Raw genomic sequence first — 18979 nt, forward strand, 5'->3', positions numbered from 1 at the left:
GACCAACCTGCTGCCGGTACGCTGCCGGCCGTCACTATGTACTTATCAGAATTAGCATTTGGTCTAAGGGTATAAACTGAAATTAATACTACTGCTACATGGTAGTAGTATTTAGATTTAAAAAAAACTGGTTAGAAAAATGATCAAGTTCATCTACTTTACTAAATACTATACTAATACCCATACAGAACTCCCCTGCTTACCCTCGCCTGCACAAAGTTTGGTACCTCGCACAGATAGTACAAATCACTGTTGTCAGCATCCATGCACATCCGTGCATAAATTCACCATATACTGATTTAACTGAAAACGGGAGGGAAAGTGTCGAGTGCGGGAAGCTTACACAATAGCTATGCGCCGCAATGTTGTAATAAATCAGTTTGTTTAGCCTCCTTTGCAATTCTCTTAACCTTGCAAGATTTATTGGTCCCAACTTTTTGGCTAAGGCGGTGAGTTCTGTATTTATTTAGTACAGTATCCAGTAAATTACTATTGCCCAAAACGACCGGAGACCTTGGGTCCTGTCTCTGCGGGGTGAAGCGCGTGTGCAATGCGGGGCAGGTTCGTCCAGTCTCCAGCCGTTCCCTCCAAAAATGCCCGCGATTTGCGCAACCTTGTGAGAAGCAACACCATTAGCGTACATACCTACACCAACGTGTTGACCACGCGGCTTGATGAAGATAGATACACTGTACTCTATGGATCGACAACAACAAACCAACCAAGAAACAACGGAGTGTATTGATGTGTACATACATACATACAGCTTTCGATATGACGGAGTTCCGCTCACCCTGCGGGCGTAACTGCATCGTTGCGATGTGCTGTGGGCTTGAGCCTGCCGAGTTAGCAGCCAGTGCCGCCAGCAATGATCAAGCACGACGTACTGTCGAAAATGGCGAGGACGTTGGTAACAACGGACCAAAGGATCGCAAAGACCAGGTAGCCGACCGTGATGCCGCCGATGAGCTTGCTCGAGCCGCCCTTGCGAAGCAGCCGCTGCGCGTCCTCCTTCTGCTTGGGCAGCAGGAACAGGAAGACCCAGGCGAACACCATGGCGGCGTACATGATGATGATCGTGTACGTGATGTCCATGCGGACGCTGTGGTCGTCCTCCTGCACGCGCGCGTTGGTGATGTTGAACGGGCCGTCGACCAGCAACGACAGCGACGTCGCGAACGGCGCAGCGACGTTGGTGACTGTGGTGATCAGGCCGTAGACGGCCGCTTCATTGCCCAATTGTGCGAGCTCGACCGTGACAAAGGTGGAAATGATCCAGCCCACGCCGTACGGGAGCTGCACGACGATAGGGGGGCCCAGCCAGAACCACTGGTTGCGGAAGACGTCCCAAACGACGATCATAGCCACCGCACAGTCCATCACAATGACAGTCGCGGCAGTGCACATGATCATCCAGCGCCAGTTCCAGTGCAGGCCCCACTTGGACGTGATCATGATGCCGAGCATGAAGAGCAGGTTGCTCAGAATGTCGCTCACAGTGCTGTTGATCGGGGTCACGTCCACCATGTAAGACGCGACGGGAGTGCTGGCCGTGTAGGTAAAGTCGGCGAAGATGTTGGCGAAGAAGTTGTACGCGATAACTTGATACACGGCGCGATGGCACAGCAGATCCCAGAAGCTGCTAATGTACTCCTTGAAGTTGGCCGCCTCTACCTTGTCTTCCTTGATGAAGAACCAGGTCATGGGAAGCACGGGCAGGGACAGCACCGTCACGATGATCATCAACTGAGGAAAGCTCAGCGAAAAGTCGAAGGTGCCGCCGTACTCCTCGCCGTTGAAGAAGAATCCGGTCAGCAGCTCGCCGAAGATCACCATGGCCGTTCGGACCGTGTAGATGCACGACTGCGTCTTGCCACGCTTGGCGATCGGCTCGCGTTGGGCCAACTCGACGGTGATACTGTCAGCGCACACGTCCGACATGACGTAGCCGAACGCGGCGAAGAACATGATGATGACATACTTGGCGCCTTCCGACGGAGCGTCGTAGTTGATGCGCGCTTCGATCTCGGGCGTGTACTCCGACACCTTGAGATCGCGATCCGAAGATACCGTGAAGTAGGGCTTGCCAACTGGCATGATAGCCATGACCAGCAGCATTATGATACAGATCGTCCAGCCGATGAGCATGTACGGCCGACGACGGTAGCCGAAGATCGGCCGGCAGTCGGACAGGATGCCGTAGAACACCTTGAAACTCCAGGGCAGCACGACCAACTGCTTGGCCGCAGCGACCTGCGAGCCGGAGCAGTTGAGGTACTCCTGCATGAACGGGTAGATGGTCTCGGGGAGCAGACCGTAAACGAGGCCAACCGTGGCGTACTCGAACAACAGGCCGAGGTTCTCCTTGCTGGTGAGCACCGGCATGCCTCCAGGACGCAGCGCGCCACCTTCATACTCGCCGACCTTCTCGCCGGAGGTGTCGGGGGTCTTGACGCCCGTGTAGCTGCCTTCTTCGAGGTCCTTGGACTGCGACGTAGCGCTCACGTACGACAAGCGCTTGGGGATGTCCAGGTCGCCCACTGCGGGGCCCGTGCCGCCCGTGGTGGAGACGCCCGGCATGGTCGATCGATCAGCAGCGAGTCCTTGAGCTGTCTTGGAGCCGAGCTGGCAAATCGGGGAATGACAGGAGCGGCCGTGTGAGTGGCAAAACTCGTCTACAGGGGGGAGGCACTGCACTGACACGCACGATATCCCTTAGGACTCCTCAAAAGAGGGTCAGTCAAGCAAGCGGTGACTTCAGGTACAGGGAGATGAGCTTTTTCGTCTGTAGGTCTGTGCTGCTGGCCGCTCTCACCGGCTGAAGTTGGCCGGACTCACGCTGAGTTGCGGCTCATAAAGCGGGCAAGTCGCGCGTTCTTTTTCTTGTACCTCCGGTCGAGTGACCGCCATGTTGGGTCAACCAACACCCAGCCTGGGTAATCGAGCCGATGAGAGCAGCGCCGCGCCCTATGGATATGCAGCGAGGAATTTCTTGCAGCCTCGAGCTGTCGATGGCGTCCGATAGGTGGAGCTGTGGCCCTGGGCCGGCTTGGGGATGAGAATGCTGCTGTACATGTATTACTTGTACCGGTAGACGAATGCACGAGCGGATCTGTCGCCGAGGGAGATGCTTCCCGGGCGCTAATCTACGCAGAGCCGGACTCATCCGTCGCTGATGCAAATGCCTTGATGCACATGCAGGAAGGCGAAGCTCCATCTGATCCCACGCATTGCACATCAACCGCCAGAGCATCCCTGGCGGTCTCCACAACAGCGTTGATTGCACGGACCGACGTGAAAGCTGCAGACGAATCCATCCAAACCTCTCGAACGCTGCATGTGCGGCGTTAGCTGCGCTTTGAGGTATCAATGGCATTGATTCAATGCTTGGCAATGCACAAGCCACGGCGATCGCAAGTTGCAGTGGCTGTCACCAAGATTGACTTGCTTGTGCATGCGCCCCGTGTCTCCAACACGGGGGGTGCCGCCCTCATGGCAAAGTCGGCAAATGACGATCACAGTCAGCAAGCTGAGCTGAGCTGAGCACTGGGCAATCCACTTTCATGTTAAAAAGACAGAGTATGGTATGCACGATCGCAGCTAGGATAGGATCCGATTGCTACAGTGTAATACATGTACCTTCGTAGCCACGCTTAACATCCGTTGCCGCCGGCGATCACGAGGCACGAGGTGCTGTCGAAGATGGCCAGGATGTTGGTCGTGACGGACCAGATGAGCGCGAACATGAGGTAGAACAGCGTGATGCCGCCGATGATCTTGCTGGACCCGCCCTTGCGGACGAGCTCCTGCGTCGCCTCCTTCTGCTTGGGCAGCAGCACCAGGAAGACCCACGAGAAGATCGTCATGGCGTACATGATGATGACCGAGTACGTGATGTCGGTTCGGATGGACTTGTCGTCAATCTGGATGCGCTCCGTGGTGAGGTTGAACGGCCGGTCAATCAGCAGCGTCAGGGTCGTGGCGAACGGAGAAGCCACGTTGTGCGTGGCGGTGATGAGGCCGTAGACGGCGCCCTCGTTGCCGATACCCGAGAGCTCGACTATGACGAAGTTGGAGATCATCCAGCCCACACCGTAGGGGACCTGCACGGCGATCGGCAGACCCAGCCAGAACCACTGGCTGCGGAAGACGTCCCAGATCGTGATGAAGGTGCAGACGCCGTCGATGAGCATGACGAAGCAGCCCGTGAAGACGATCATGCCACGCCAGCTCCAGTGCAGCCCCCACTTGGACGTGATCATGATGCCGAACATGAAGAGCAGGTTGCCCAGGATGTCGCTGATGGTGCTGTTGATGGGGGTCACGCCCACCATGTACGACTGCACGGGCGAGCTGGCCGTGTACGAGATGCCCGAGAAGATGTTGGAGAAGAAGTTGTACGCGATGACCTGGTACATGGCGCGCGTGCAGATCAAGTCCCACAACGTCTTCAAGTACTCCTTCAAGTCGGCCTTGGGCTTCTTCTCCTCCTTGATGAGGAACCACGTCGCCGGGATCACGAGCACCGTGCAGACGGCCAAGATGATCATAAGCTGCGGGAACGTGAGCGAGAAGTCGAAGGTGCCGCCGTACTCCTCGCCGTTGAAGGCGAAGCCGGTGATGATCTCGCCGATGATGACGAACAGCGTGCGCACCGTGTAGATAGCCGACTGCGTCTTGCCGCGCTTGTCCAGGGGTTCGCGCTGGGCCAGGTCCACCACGATACTGTCGGCGCACACGTCGGCCATAACGTAGCCGAAAGCAGCTAAGAACATGAGGATGACGTACTTGGCGCCTTGGGACGACGCGTCGTAGTTGATGCGGGCCTCGATCTCGGGCGTGTAGTCTGCGGGGGAGATGTCCTTATCGGACGGTACGGTGAAGTACGGCTTGCCGGCGGGCATGCAGGCCATGACCACGAGCATGATCAAGCAGACGCCCCAGCCGATAAGCATGTACGGGCGACGACGGTAGCCGAAGATCGGGAAGCAGTCCGAGATGATACCGTAGAAGCACTTGAAGCTCCACGGGAACACGACCAGCGTCGACGCAGTCGTCACCTGCGCGCCACTGCAGTTGAGGTAGTTCTGCAGGAACGGGTAGATGGTGGCCGGCAGCATGCCGTACACCATGCCGACGGCAGCGTACTGGCAGAGCAGGCCGATGTTGTCTCGGCTCGTCAGCACGGGCATGCCGCCTTCACGCAGGGCGCCGCCCTCAATGTCGGTCACATCGGGCGTCTTGACACCGGTGTAGGCGTCTGCGGGGTCCTTGGGGCTCTGCGCGGCGCCGCTCACATACGACAGTCGCACGGAGATGTCGAGCTTGCTGGGCGTCGCGCCCGCAGCGTGGTGTGCAGTCGCCATCGTTGAAGACCGGAGTCGAGCGGTGGACTTAAGTGACGCGAGGCAAAAGCAGGAATGACCACGGCACCACCGCTCGAGCTCGAGCGGAGCGGAGCGGACAGAAGCGCTTGCTCAACAAGCGGTACATGCACAGCAGTTCGCCCTGCAACTCAGGGCGGGCAGGAGCTAATCTACAGACTAATTCAGTCTCCAAGCGAGCGATCCCCCCGCGCAGGGACGAGTCCGACGTGGCAAGACAACCGCTGCAAGTTGCAGCCTGCAACTGCTGCAAGAGCCCCGCGAGAGTGGGGATGAGCTGGAGGTCTCAGTCTTCGCCGACGATCGTGGGGGCCAGCCAAGGGTAAGCGAATGCAATGACGGTCATGCGCGCAATGCTGAACGAAGGCGTTTGCCAGAACGAGGCGTTGGTGCAGCGTACAGATTCGGTTGTGCTTGCCAGGGCGTGATCCACGCTGATTAATGTTTTTGCTAAGTATTGCACGGGTACATGTATCTGGATTAATTATCTCGACGGTCTTGCCGGCCCAAGATGCCCTGCGTGTTGTCTACATGCACTGCATGCCATGCAGGCTGCAGCTTTCGAGGCGCATCACCGACAAGTGCAACGTTGTGCAATCACTGTGGACGAACCGCCCCCCAGCTGGCGACATGCTCGGGCTCAGCTCCCGCGGCGCATCCTTCGTTGCGCTTGTTGAGCCTGCCCCAATTTTACCGTCCTTTTCAGCAGGACTCTGCGTTTGTGGGGGTTTGTAGATCGGTGCTTCTTCGCTCGGAATCGCTTGAAGCAAACGCAGGAATGCCTACGTATTTGTAAGGATTTGAGACCATTTTTAAGGAATCGAGGCCGAGAACAGACTGCTTCGACTGAAGCTATCATTTCAAATGAAGCACACGACACGGTCAGAGACAAATGAATCATTTGTCTCTGACCTTGTCGTGTGCTTAAAAGATTTCGACTGTTGCGTCTTCATGACTCAGCCTCACCATACACTTCCGTGGCAACTGCTGGACAGTTCTATCAACCGAAAGTGATCCTTGATCGCTGATCACGAGTGCAGTTTAAACAAAAACGGGAACACATAAAATATTGCCTCCCTCACCCCCCCCCCCCAATGCTGTCGACTCGACAGTGTCGAGGCTCAACTTGAGCGACCATTAAATGGAACTCGTATCGTCACGGAACCTGTCATGTGCAGCCTCGCAGTGACGCCGGGCGCGTAGCATTAAATTGGGCGGCTTGAGAGTCCATGCTGATTCCGGCTTGATGTCACCACAGTGGCTTAGTGCGGCGACTTTGGTCGGTCTGATACATGTACCTTCAACGATGCCGCGTACGTCTACGACACGGGGACGCCGGCCTGTGACTTGTGACGAGTTGGCTCGCCGATGTACATGTATTTAGGTGACCGCGCATTCTAGACATGAGAGATCACACGTCGCGACTTTTTACTGTCCGTGCCGATCAGCGCGTGTGTTCCCAGGTAAGGACTTGTTGAAATATGTTCAGGTTAATGCTATGGGCACTTCTACAGCCAAGATGGATCTACGTAAAGGCATTCGAACTCGGAATCGAAGAGGGCATCGTGCTGTAGATGTGCTGAGTCAATTTGGTCACAGCAAAATGTCGACATCGCAATGGCATGGCATTAAAAAATCGAAACCACAGCTATACATATCACTTAGAGCACTGCCACCGGTAAGGGCGAAGCGAGCAATGTCTATTTGACTTGAGGTCGACTAGAACACCGCTTAGTTAGTTTCGAAACAGTTTACTACATACCGAATACATGACGAGTTTGGGTATTGCAAATTAATTTAGAACGTATTATACACATTGTTTGTCTAAAGTGGTCATTAACAATACTAATTACATTTTTAAGTAATTGTAAATCAACAATTAAAATGTATATTTAGTTAATCATTTTTATGAGACTTGTTATGGGGCCCATATGTTGAAGTGCCCATAATATGGGTACTTCAACATGACACAAGGGATTTAACAAAGAAGTAAATATTTTTGTTCATAGAGAAAATGTGACTACACCAACTCGATACGCGCTAGTTGGGTGCAACAGAATGAAATTCGTTGCTCTCTTAGCAGCCAGAGCCTCCCGCAATGACGAGGCACGAGGTGCTGGTGAAGATGGCCACGATGTTGGTCATGACCGACCACACAATAGCGAAGCACAGGTAGAACACCGTGATGCCACCGATGAGCTTGCTCTTGCCACCCTTACGGAGCAGTCGCTGCGTGTCTTCCTTTTGCTTGGGCAACAGGAACAGGAAGACCCACGCGAAGATAGTCATGGCGTACATGATGATGATGGTGTACGTCAGATCTCGGCGAATAGAGTAGTCGTCTTCTTGGACTCGGGTGTTGGTGATGTTGAACGGAGCGTCAATGACGAGAGTTAGCGCTGAGGCGAAGGGTGAGGAAACATTCATTACGGTCGTCAGTAGGCCATAGACGGCTGCCTCGTTGCCCAGTCCAGCCAGCTCGACAGTCACAAAGGACGAGATGATCCAACCAACACCAGCGGGGAGTTGCACTGCAATTGGAGGCCCAAGCTAGAACCACTGGTTGCGGAAGACGTCCCAGACGACGATCATCGTAATGGTACAGTCCACAATGATCACCACAGCTCCAGTGATGACGATCATCCAGCGCCAGTTCCAGTGCAGGCCCCACTTGGATGTGATCATGATACCTGTAGCAAACAGGAGGTTGCTGAGGATATCACTCAAAGTGCTGTTAATTGGAGTGACGCCCACCATGTGATCCTGCACTGGGGAGCTGCCGGTGTACGTGATGTCGGCGAAGATGTTGGAGAAGAAGTTGTACGCGATAACCTGGTACACTGCGCGGCTGCACAGCAACTCCCAGAAGCTGTTGATGTACTCTTTGAAATTCGCGGCTTCCTTCTTCTCTTCCTTGATGAAGAACCATGTCATGGGAAACACGGGGATCGTGAGGACAGTGACGACGATCATCAACTGGGTAACCGGATTTTTAGGTCAATCCTACATTTTGGTCACGGGTCAAATCCTTACGTTGGTCACGTGACCTAAGCGAATGAGGTCACATGTAATTCGCAAACGGTTTGGTTGTTAAGTAAATGCGTTATAGCGATTCTGCTCCTGATAGAGAGCGACTTCCGCACCATTATTCCGCGCTGTCGTAGTCAAAAGAGTCGTCTGGACGATAGTCTGCTGTTTCATGATCCATCTCGGCATCGTCGGCCTCTAGCACTAGAGCAGGATTCAGGGTCATTAGTGGCGATGGTAGGCTGCTCTCATAAGTCTTTGCTCTTCTCTGACCCCACAATGTCGGCGGCCTGACGCAATGGATAACAACGCGCGGTGCCGCATATTCGTGAGAAATACCTTTTCGTGACCTACATTACGCGATGGGGGCCGTCTCATGTTGAAGTGTCAAGCTCGAGTGCTGAGCTGTGGTGCGATGGGTTAGCTACTTCTAGGCGCGTATAAATTTTCTAAGTGAATGCTACAAAGCACGAAATAGAATCCGGAGACGATGTCGAAATTTCATAATGGGTTCCCTGTGTCGACGAAGTTGTTCATGGGAGGGTGTGTAGCCCTACAGTCTACTTGTACTATTACTATAATACCATGTCGCACTATACGAGCCGGTTGCCTCTGTGTACTTTGTAATCGTTGAGTTGCGTTATTGTGTAGAATGAAAGCTAGGTGCAATTCTGTATGGTAGGCGGCTCAAAATATAGCATGGTACTACTAGCAGTGAAATATGGTAGGCAAATACATGATAAGTGTAGTGGAAGTTTTCACAGAAGCGAGCCCAGCCCACTCATCGGGTGGCTTCTACAGAGCGACGCTACCAAGCGGGCAGTAGGAAAGGGAGGAACAGCGAAACCAATGCAAACGACAGAGAGAGAGGGGTCGGTTTGGTAGAAGACGCTAGCAGAAGGCACTAGCAGGAGTCAGGTGAAACACATACACAGATTACTTTGAAATCAACCTCTTTAGCTAAACAGAGCTTTGGTTCGCTCGGAGCGCTAGCTTCCCTGGTCCTTTATAATAGTGCTCCGAAACCTACTTACAGCTCTGACTCTTCGCTACAAATACAGTCGTTATGCCTCCGAGACGGCCGAGTTGCGAGGATCTCCCCCGCTTACCGTCGCGGTGGACAACAGTGCTCGCGTCCCTCCAAGCCGAAGCTGGACGCTCGACCAGCGGACCTTCACTCTCACTGGCAACACCGTAGCAAGTGTGCATATGCTGACACCTTGCAAGGTAGGCAGAGTGAATTGTAAGCGCTGGAGGATCGGGCATTTGCTAGGCCGTTAGTTAGGCTAAATGACTGCAATGCGCCGCACCTTGAAACGAAACGAGACGGCGAGTCGAGTGTGCGGCCAAATCTGTGCAGCATACCCATGGCCTTCGGCAACGCTGTGATCCCAGGAACAGCGGGCGGCGGGGTACTCGACTTCGACCTCGAGCGAGGTTACGGGGCCCCACACGTCGAGCAAGACTGAAGGCTAGGTCGAGATAACGCTACGTGACGCTGAGTCCATGAGCTCAAGCGCTGAATGCGAGCGGAGTCCTGTAAGCACGGGTTGGTGACTTTGTACAGTGCTCGTACTGCAGCATGGTAGGTAGCACCACCTCCTCTATCTAGGGTATTGCGATCTGCGCTCATACTACGAGCATCACACACGCGTGGTAGCAGCTCACTGTTTAGCAATGTAACTACTGCCCGTGCAACATGCATGGTAGGCGGTCTCTTGCAGTGTAAATGGTAGGAAGCACACATTTTAGCATGGTAAGGACTTGCAGCGCAACATGGTACTTTTGCTAGTAGCAAGCACGCTGTGCAAGATGATAGGCAGCCCACAGTGCCGCACTTAGCCAGTTTCTACTGTAACACAGCAGCAACTCACGGTGCAGCACGTCGTGTCCTGTAGGAAACCACACTGACAGAGTACGAAAGCATTGAGAGAGGTGTCGTGTGTACTGAGAAACTTGTATGATGTCTGAATTCTTCAGGCTGAAGAGAAGTGGGCCCTCGTCCGCTTCGAGGCTGCATACTTAAGTATGCATTTTGCTCTCATTCTCATGCGGGCGTGCGCGCATCTTACCGTCTGCATCAATGGGTGTGACCTGTTAAGTTTGGTCACGTGACCTAGCGTCCTGATGTGTGACCTATTTGACCATCATACCCGTGACCAACTGTTAGGATTGACCTGTTTTCCCCTCTTCGATCAACTGCGGGAAGCTCAGCGAGAAGTCGAAGGTGCCGCCGTATTCCTTTCCATTGAAGAAGAAGCCCGTCAAAAACTCGCCCATGATCACCATGGCCGTTCGCACCGTGTAGATGATAGACTGCGTCTTGCCACGTTTGGCGAGTGGTTCGCGCTGTACCAACTCGACCGTAATACTGTCGGCGCACACATCAGACATGACGTAACCGACGGCCGCGAAGAACATCAGCATCACGTATTTAGCACCTTCCGATGGAGCGCTGTAGTTGATGCGGGCCTCGATCTCTGGGGTGTAGTCTGAGACATCGATGTCTCTGTCGGCTGGATCAGTGAAGTACGGCTTGCCAATGGGCATGATGCACATGACCAGCAGCATAGCGAAGCAGATGCCCCAACCGATGAGCATGTACGGTCGACGACGGTAGCCACAAATCGGACGACAGTCGGACAGGATACCATAGAACACTTTGAAGCTCCACGGCAGCACCACAATCTGGCTCGCAGCCGTGACTTGAGACCCCGAACAGTTAAGGTATTCCTGCATGAATGGGTAGATGGTCTCCGGCAGCAGTCCGTACACGAGTCCAACAGCGGCGTACTCAAACAGCAGTCCGAGGTTCTCCTTGCTCGTCAACACGGGCATGCCGCCTTCACGTATGGCGCCGTCTTCTCCTCCAGGAGGGAGCGCACCGATGGGTACATGCTCGGGGGTCTTGACGCCGACATAGCTGCCGTCTTCCAGGTCCTTAGGCTGCGAGGCGCCGCTCACGAACGACAGGCGCTTGGGGATGTCGAGGTCTTGGTTGTTCACGCCTCGACCGCCGGTGAATGTCGTCGGCATCGTTTCTTGGGGTGCTTGACCAGCTGAGTCGAGTCTTCGGGGGTGGCTTGAGGGTCTGCGAGTGAATTCACAAGTGAACAGGGAATGCAGCCGAGCAGACCACCAGAGAGTGCCCGTGCAAAGCCAAAGATGGTTTTGATGCCCATGCGCGGCTTGGCAAGCCCGAGCGGTCAGGAGGGGGATGAGATGGCTTTCGTCTCCCCCGCTCAGGAAAACGGTCAAAGAACGGCCACGTGTAGGTCGGTCGCATCCCGCTTCTGAAGGGACCTGTCGACGCAAAAATCGTCATGCTCAGACAGCAAAACCCGTTCTATAGTTACTGTAAGGTCGATGAGCTAAGCTCACTCAGCAGGACTGAGGTCGCGTACAAAATGCAGCTCGTACAGGGATGTTGACGCGGCAAGTACAGTACCGCTTTCTCTAGACGCTCGACTACAGTAGGCAACTTGCGCTCCTTTTGATCTCTCGGGCCCTTGCAGCTGGGCCAAAAACGTCATTGCTTGCAAATCAACCCCTCGGGGGCTTGACGTGGTCACATCAGACCCACTGATTGACGGGTTTCCAGCAGTGCGCGTCCAGCACCAAAGTCAATGCACAATGTGCAGTCACAACGTACTTTGTCCTCAACCGAGAGTTCGTTCACATTATCCACCATAGAACATCCGCATGAGAATGGATTGAACTACTACGTATTTGTACACTCAAGGCTACGTGAATAACGGGGCGTTCCATGCACTCCGTCGACTAATAGGCTCCTAGCTTAGCATCCAGTGCCGCCGGCAATCATCAGGCACGACGTGCTGTCGAACATGGCCATGATGTTGGTCATAATCGACCAGATCGTGGCGAAGATGAGGTAAAACGCGGTGATGCCGCCGATGAGCTTGCTGTGGCCGCCCTTGCGCACCAGCTCCTGCGTCTCCGCTTTCTGCGGGGGCAGCAGGAACAGGAAGACCCACGAGAAGATCGTCATGGCGTACATGATGATAATGGTGTACGTGATGTCCATGCGGACGCTGTGGTCGTCCATCTGCACGCGCTCGTTGGTGACGTTAAAGGGGCCATCGATGGCGAGGGTAAGCGACGTGGCAAACGGCTGCGCAACATTGGAGACCGTCGTGATAAGACCGTAGACCGCAGCCTCGTTGCCGACCTGCGCCAGCTCGACCACACAGAAGGTGGAAATGATCCAGCCGACGCCGTACGGGAGCTGGACGGCGATCGGAGGGCCCAGCCAGAACCACTGGTTGCGGAACACGTCCCAGATAACCAAGAGCGAGACTGTGCAGTCCACGACGATCACCACAATTCCCGTGGCAACGGTCATCCAGCGCCAATTCCAGTGCAGACCCCACTTGGACGTGATCATGATACCGGCCATGAATAGCAGGTTGCTCAGAATGTCGCTCAGGGTGCTGTTGATGGGAGTCACGCCGACCATCTTCGAAGCCACGGGGGAGCTGCCCGTGTACGTGATGCTGGCGAAAATACCACTGAAGAACATGTAGGCGATGATCTGGTACATGGCGCGGCTGCACAGCAGCTTCCAGAAGTTGGTCATGTACTCGCGGAAGTTGGCGGCCTGCGCCTTCTCCTCCTTGATGAAACACCACGTCATCGGGAACACTGGGAGAGTGAGCACCGCAACAATGATCATCAACTGCGGAAAGCTCAAGGAGAAGTCGAAGTCGCCGCCGTAGTCCTCGCCGTTGAAGAAGAACCCCACGAGGATCTCACCGAAGATGACCATGACCGTCCGCACCGTGTAGATGCAGGACTGCGTCTTGCCACGCTTATCAATGGGCTCACGCTGGGCCAACTCGCAGGTGATACTGTCGGCACACACGTCCGAGAGCACGTAGCCCACGGAAGCGAGCATCATGATGATGACGTACTTGGCTCCTTGATCCGGGGCGCTGTGGTTGATCCGAGCTTCGATCTCCGGCGTGTAGTCTGCAATCTCGACGTCACGGTCGGCGGCCACAGTAAAATACGGCTTGCCAATAGGCATAACAGCCATGATCACCAGCATCGCGAAGCAGATACCCCATCCAATGAGCATGTACGGCCGACGACGATAGCCGAAAATGGGTCGACAGTCAGATAGGATGCCGTAGAAGACCTTGAAACTCCAGGGTAGCACAACAAGCTGACTGGCAGCGGCCACTTGGGCGCCGGAGCAGTTGAGGTAGTTCTGCATGAACGGGTAGATCGTGGCGGGGAGCAGACCGTAGACGAGTCCGATGGTCGAGTACTGGAACAGTAGGCCTAGGTTCTCCCTGCTCGTGAGCACGGGCATGCCACCTTCACGCAGCGCGCCGCCTTCAATGTCGCCCGGCGTCTTGGAAGGGGCATAGTCGTCATCGACGTTTTTGCCCTGCGAGGTGCCGCTCACCAGCGACAACCGCTTGTGGATGTCGATATCGTTGAGACTTGGATTGACCGTCATGGTACGAGCCGCAATTTACCTAGGCGGGCTGCACGGCGAATTGAGGACTGGCAGCAGGTCACCGGAAGACGGGCGTTGAGCTGAGCTGGGCCGGAACCGGGAGGTTGCGACCACATGACGCTGGGAGCCGGCTCAAGGCAGTCAACATTTTCGGATTTGAGCACGAGCTTTGCCGGAATGCTGCTGTTTTTGGCGCCCAGCGGGTGGTCAACAGCTTGACCGTCAACAGGTGCACTTTACGGGTAGAGACCAGGAGAGTGTCGCTCGTCGTGGCTTGACGAACACACCAAAATCGACCGCGCCGTCTTGTGTTCGCGTCGACCTTGGATCGATCCCGCGCATCTCAATCTCTCCAGCTGAGCCCGTCCGTCGGGCTCAGCATGTTGGCCATCTGCCGAGCTGCACGTCAGGGTCGTGCCGGTATGGAGGCCCCAAGATCACAGCTCTGGCGGCACCTGCTCAATGAAAGCGGGCGCATGACTTGATGGATTATCGATATTGTGTCAGCACCACGCGAGCAGAGCGGGTGTGCTGCGGCTGTTGGTGCTGGGTCAGTACCAGCACTTGCTGGCTATCATGTGGGCTCCACTCGCTCTATTCGACACGTACGGTGTACTATCGACGGCTGCAAGGTGCAAGGGTGCAAGCGCTGCAAGCATTGCTCGCCAAGCAGTTCAATTCAATGCCAATGCACATGCAGTGCAGTGCAGTGCAGGTGTCCTCAACAACAACCTCTCAACCCCTTCACCAAATAAAATCCCTCACAACTCACGACAGAGCATGCAAATGAGCGTCAAGCCGGAACCTTCCTGCTTTCAATATCCGTTCCTCCGTGTTCTGGCGGCGTTTGGCTGGACTGCCCACAACGAATCTTTTGGTGTACTTCTGACGTACATGTTTCGTCGATGTGATCGAATGGGCCGTCTTTTCAGTGGAACTTCCACCGGCGCCTACGGTCGAAGATGGCCAGGACAATATACTGAGGATACAGTATTGGTCGCGAGTCGTAAGTTACGACTCGCAACTCCTGGTGGGCCGAGACGCAGGTAGACCACGGTTTGCCCGCCCAGGACCTCGGTGTGACCGCTTTCTGGTTAGACAGAAGGAACAGGAGAAGCCCACGAAAATATCGTCATTCGTACATGCTGATAACGCGGTAGGTAATGTCGGCCCGCGGTCTGCTGTGCCCGCGCATGGGTTAGAGAGAGAAACGTTTGTCGTCGTGGGATTGGCTATCCGATACCATGGCCACCACGGTTGGTAGCATTTCCCCACCCTTGGCCTCGACCTTGACGCTGCTGCCAACTGACATGCCAACGCGCGGGTAAAGGATCAAGGCTGAACCTCCAGATTCACCTCAATGGATACCCCAGTGTCGTGGCTCGAGAAGAAGGAGCTATCGCTGAATCAACGACGCCAATCAAACAACTTGAATTTGTCGTGAGACTATTAGCTTACATGTGAAACCGCGTCGAACAAAAAGATACTAATCAACCAAAGTACGAATTGGGATTTAGGTACCTCGTTGGAAAGAGGGACGTCTTAGCTATCTTTTGAGGCCCTCCACAACTTCTAACAGTTAGATTAGCCAAAGATATGACCCCGCGAGAAAATTATCTCCCGTCCCAGAGCAAAATTAAGATTTTTTTTTATTGGCTACCCTGGTGTAAAATTGTACAGCGGATCCAATGATACCCTTCGTTTCTTCAAATTCGAATTGAAATAGTCTTAAAACTTCACTTTCGTGCGATGTTTCACATTAGTGACACATGCTGTCAATTGATATCATTTTGGATTAGCATGGACATAAGTATCACATTGATTGATCAGCTGGGCTAGACGACGTACATTGCTACACTTTTGAACTAACCAGAGACTGCAGCTCTTGAGCCTTTCCCTGAAGGCAGCGACGCTCACACTTATCAGCTCTGATAAGGCCTGTCACCTTCTGGTGAATATCAACCTCGATCAAATTGATACTTATATCCTCCTCGGCTTGCTCATCGTCTTCGATTCCCTCGCTGTCCCCCGTCACCTCTCTATCCTCTTCAGCTGACTCGGCCGTGGTCCAATCTTCATCATCATTGCTTTCATCAGGCTCCTCGCTCTCAGACGAGACGTCGCTGGCGGCATGTGCCGCAACGTGCGGGGAGGTCACGCGGGGTCGATTTTTCTGGTTGCGCTGCCGATCGGTTCGAGAAGGCGTGCACGCCGGTGATTTGTGCAGCTCGGAGGCACTCTCCTCCTGCTGCGGATCGGAGGTGCGCGCAAGCTGCTGCCCAGGAGCTGCCGAAGCGTGCTGCTCGGGCGCATACGGCGTATGCTGCTCGAGAGGAGGGGGGTGTTGACAGGGAGGGGACGCGGGCGGCACCGAGGCACCAACGGACTGTGGCGCGAGAGCGCCGGAAGCCTGTGTGCCGGCGGGCGACGACTCGGGGCCGCTGGAGGTCTGCGATGGCAGCTCGGAGGTCGAGCGGTGGGCTTCCATGTCGGCGGTGGTGTAGATCTTCTTTGAGAGTGAGGTGTTGAGGAAGCGTTCGCTTTAGTGACAGTTCAGGTTTTCAAATCACAAATCGGGCCCCTTCTAGAAACTTCACTTAGATACGAAAAATAGCAGCCAATTTTCAAGCGCGATAATCTCGATAACTCTAAATGGTGGCTTAGCATCATTTTGTTCGAGGAAATCTCATGTAAGAAATAAAAACACTGCATGAAAGACTACGTCGGGCTCCACGGACCGACCCAGGGCATTGACTGCGGGGAATATGCCATGCTGTGGTGAGGGAGCACGCGCAGTCCACCACCATGACAATAACAACTGTCAACACAGTCATCCACCGCCAATTTCAATGCAACCCCCACTTGGACAGGGATGCCTAAAAACAATTTGATGCTGAAATAAATGCAATCATTTTTTACAATAAATTTATTGACCTAGTTTCCTTAACCCGTATCAATAATCTATTTCTTGGTTCGATTATCACATACAAACTCCAAGTGCACTTGTAATTAGTCACCAGAAAAAGGGCAAACAATAATTTGTTTACCTGATTTTCTCTACCAAAAATATTATCTTTGGTTTGATCTGGTCGCAATAGATAAAAATGCAATATTCGGCAACCCTGCTTGGACGTGATCATCCTACACCAGCAGATTGCTTCACTCGACGTGATGTTGATCGGTGTGACACCCACCATGTATGACTGCACGGGGGAGCTGGCGGTGACGCTTGCGAAGATGCCGCTGAAAAACATGTAGGTGGTGATCTGGTACACTGCGCGACAACAGAGCAACTCCCTGAAGCACTCTCGGATGTTGGCGGCCTTCGTCTTCTCTTCCTTGTTGAAGAACCAAGTTATCGGTAGTACTGGTACGGTTAACACCACCATAATGATCATCAATTGAGGAAAACCTTAGTGAGAAGTCGAAATCGCCGCCATGCTTTTTGCCATTGAAGCAGAAGCCCACGATGATCTCTCCCAGGATGACCACAATGTGTGGATGCACGACTGCGTCTTGCCACTCTTGTCAATTGGTTCATGTCGAGCCAATACGCACGTGATACTTTCGGCGCATGCGTCGGGCATCACGTACCCCGAAGGCAGCGAAGAACATGAGGATGACGTACTTGCGCCTTCCGACGGAGTGTCGTAGTCGATACGCGCTTCGATCTCGGGTGTGTACTCCCCCGAGACCTTGAGATCGCGATCGATGACATGGTTTAGTACGGTTTGCCAATAGGCATGATGGCCATGACCAGAAGCATGACGATACAGATCGACCAGACGATGCGCATGTACATCCGGCGACGATAGCCGAAGATATTGTAATATGTAGGCCGGCAGTCGGATAGAATGCCGTAGAAAACCTTGAAGCTCCACGGCAGCACGACAAGTTGGTCAGCCGCTGTTACTTGAGATCCGAAGCAGTTGAGGATACTCCTTCCTGCATGAACGGGTAGATGGTCGCGGGTAGCATGCCGTAGACGACCCCGACAGCGGCGTACTGGAAGAGAAGGCCGATGTTGTCCTTGCTGGTCAAGATGGGTACACCACCCTCGCGCAAAGCTCCACCAGGTCCGCCCGGAGGAGGCGCGCCAAGCGGTTCGGGGGTCATGACGGCGACGTATCCCTCTTCCTTCGCATGGGACGCACCACTTACGAGTGATAGGCGCTGAGGGTCGATGTCGACGTTGGCCACGCCATGGCTCTTTCCATTCGGCGCAGTAGGCATCGTTCCTGGTCAATGCGGCGAGTTGACTCTTGCGGGGCTCTGAGGAAGTTAAGGAATGAGAGAGCTTTGAGACGAGCATTGACAGGTATGTTCTCAGAGCTCAGGAAGCTGGTACAGCTATTCCAGCAGAGCACACATGCAAGGAGGACGCGGAGGTAGCGTGGAGTGAGTGAGACTCATACCAATAGTTTACGTCAGATTGGGCGGGATGTCAAGTCACATGACCCGAGCCAATTAATGCGGTAACTCATCGACCGTCATGGCGCCACGAGGACCACTTTCAGGTCAAATAAGAGCAGGATAATACAGTAGAAACCTTCAAAGAGATCAGCTACGAACGGATCTTACCAAACTTCTTGGACCGACACGTCAACGGTATCAGAGTGAAACGTATTTGCAATTTGACGTCGGAGCCGACAAACTCGCAAATTGCAAGTCGCAATGACTAATCGAAATCTGCGACTGCGTGTACTTTAGATGTTTGAGGTCTCTCCTACTCAAACCAGCGTTTGAAGATCGTTAAGCTCCTGCCAGCACTGAACCGTAGTTGCGCTGAAGCGTCTACTTCTGTAGGTCACGATGTGTGGTAGATGGCATAAAGCATGTTGAGGTGTATGTTTACAGTAGCGGCATAATAATGAAAAAAATAGCCATAGTTGCACGGAGCGTGTATGTATAGTACAGGTATACAAAAGCGCATGATTGCTATGGTAGACGCATAGGGTCAAATTGTACAATAGCTGGTAGATAACTAACTAGTAAAAGAATATAAAGGGGAAAAGTAAGAGTAGAAAATCAATAACTTCTCATATCACTCCACTCACTCACGCTGCCTTGGAATAGCGACAGC

General features: G+C 53.9%; 7 protein-coding genes across 7 annotated transcripts; 1 reads left to right on the forward strand and 6 right to left on the reverse strand.

Annotated features, from left to right (window-relative positions):
• Positions 1 to 846: 846 nt before the first annotated feature.
• PHYSODRAFT_504710 (hypothetical protein) lies at positions 847 to 2580 on the reverse strand (the record flags this gene model as incomplete). The annotated part of the gene is made up of 1 exon (XM_009529926.1): positions 847 to 2580. The coding sequence occupies one exon, from the start codon at positions 2578 to 2580 to the stop codon at positions 847 to 849; it is 1734 nt and encodes a 577-aa protein (XP_009528221.1).
• A 1073-nt stretch (positions 2581 to 3653) lies between these two features.
• Positions 3654 to 5366, reverse strand: PHYSODRAFT_332861 (hypothetical protein; the record flags this gene model as incomplete). Its single annotated transcript, XM_009529927.1, has 1 exon — positions 3654 to 5366. One exon carries the CDS (start codon positions 5364 to 5366, stop codon positions 3654 to 3656), a length of 1713 nt encoding a protein of 570 aa, XP_009528222.1.
• A 2094-nt stretch (positions 5367 to 7460) lies between these two features.
• On the reverse strand, positions 7461 to 8357 carry PHYSODRAFT_332862 (hypothetical protein; the record flags this gene model as incomplete). The annotated part of the gene is made up of 2 exons (XM_009529928.1): positions 7461 to 7915; positions 7988 to 8357. 2 exons carry the CDS (start codon positions 8355 to 8357, stop codon positions 7461 to 7463), a joined length of 825 nt encoding a protein of 274 aa, XP_009528223.1.
• Positions 8358 to 10577: 2220 nt separating this feature from the next.
• Positions 10578 to 11447, reverse strand: PHYSODRAFT_332863 (hypothetical protein; the record flags this gene model as incomplete). The annotated part of the gene is made up of 1 exon (XM_009529929.1): positions 10578 to 11447. One exon carries the CDS (start codon positions 11445 to 11447, stop codon positions 10578 to 10580), a length of 870 nt encoding a protein of 289 aa, XP_009528224.1.
• A 760-nt stretch (positions 11448 to 12207) lies between these two features.
• Positions 12208 to 13896, reverse strand: PHYSODRAFT_506946 (hypothetical protein; the record flags this gene model as incomplete). The annotated part of the gene is made up of 1 exon (XM_009529930.1): positions 12208 to 13896. The coding sequence occupies one exon, from the start codon at positions 13894 to 13896 to the stop codon at positions 12208 to 12210; it is 1689 nt and encodes a 562-aa protein (XP_009528225.1).
• A 576-nt stretch (positions 13897 to 14472) lies between these two features.
• On the forward strand, positions 14473 to 14946 carry PHYSODRAFT_301495 (hypothetical protein; the record flags this gene model as incomplete). The annotated part of the gene is made up of 1 exon (XM_009529931.1): positions 14473 to 14946. The coding sequence occupies one exon, from the start codon at positions 14473 to 14475 to the stop codon at positions 14944 to 14946; it is 474 nt and encodes a 157-aa protein (XP_009528226.1).
• An 802-nt stretch (positions 14947 to 15748) lies between these two features.
• Positions 15749 to 18129, reverse strand: PHYSODRAFT_332865 (hypothetical protein; the record flags this gene model as incomplete). The annotated part of the gene is made up of 5 exons (XM_009529932.1): positions 15749 to 16436; positions 17065 to 17234; positions 17491 to 17530; positions 17625 to 17771; positions 17810 to 18129. 5 exons carry the CDS (start codon positions 18127 to 18129, stop codon positions 15749 to 15751), a joined length of 1365 nt encoding a protein of 454 aa, XP_009528227.1.
• Positions 18130 to 18979: the final 850 nt, after the last annotated feature.

This window comes from Phytophthora sojae, assembly GCF_000149755.1.
Source record: "Phytophthora sojae unplaced genomic scaffold PHYSOscaffold_5, whole genome shotgun sequence".
NCBI classification, from domain to species: domain Eukaryota; phylum Oomycota; class Peronosporomycetes; order Peronosporales; family Peronosporaceae; genus Phytophthora; species Phytophthora sojae.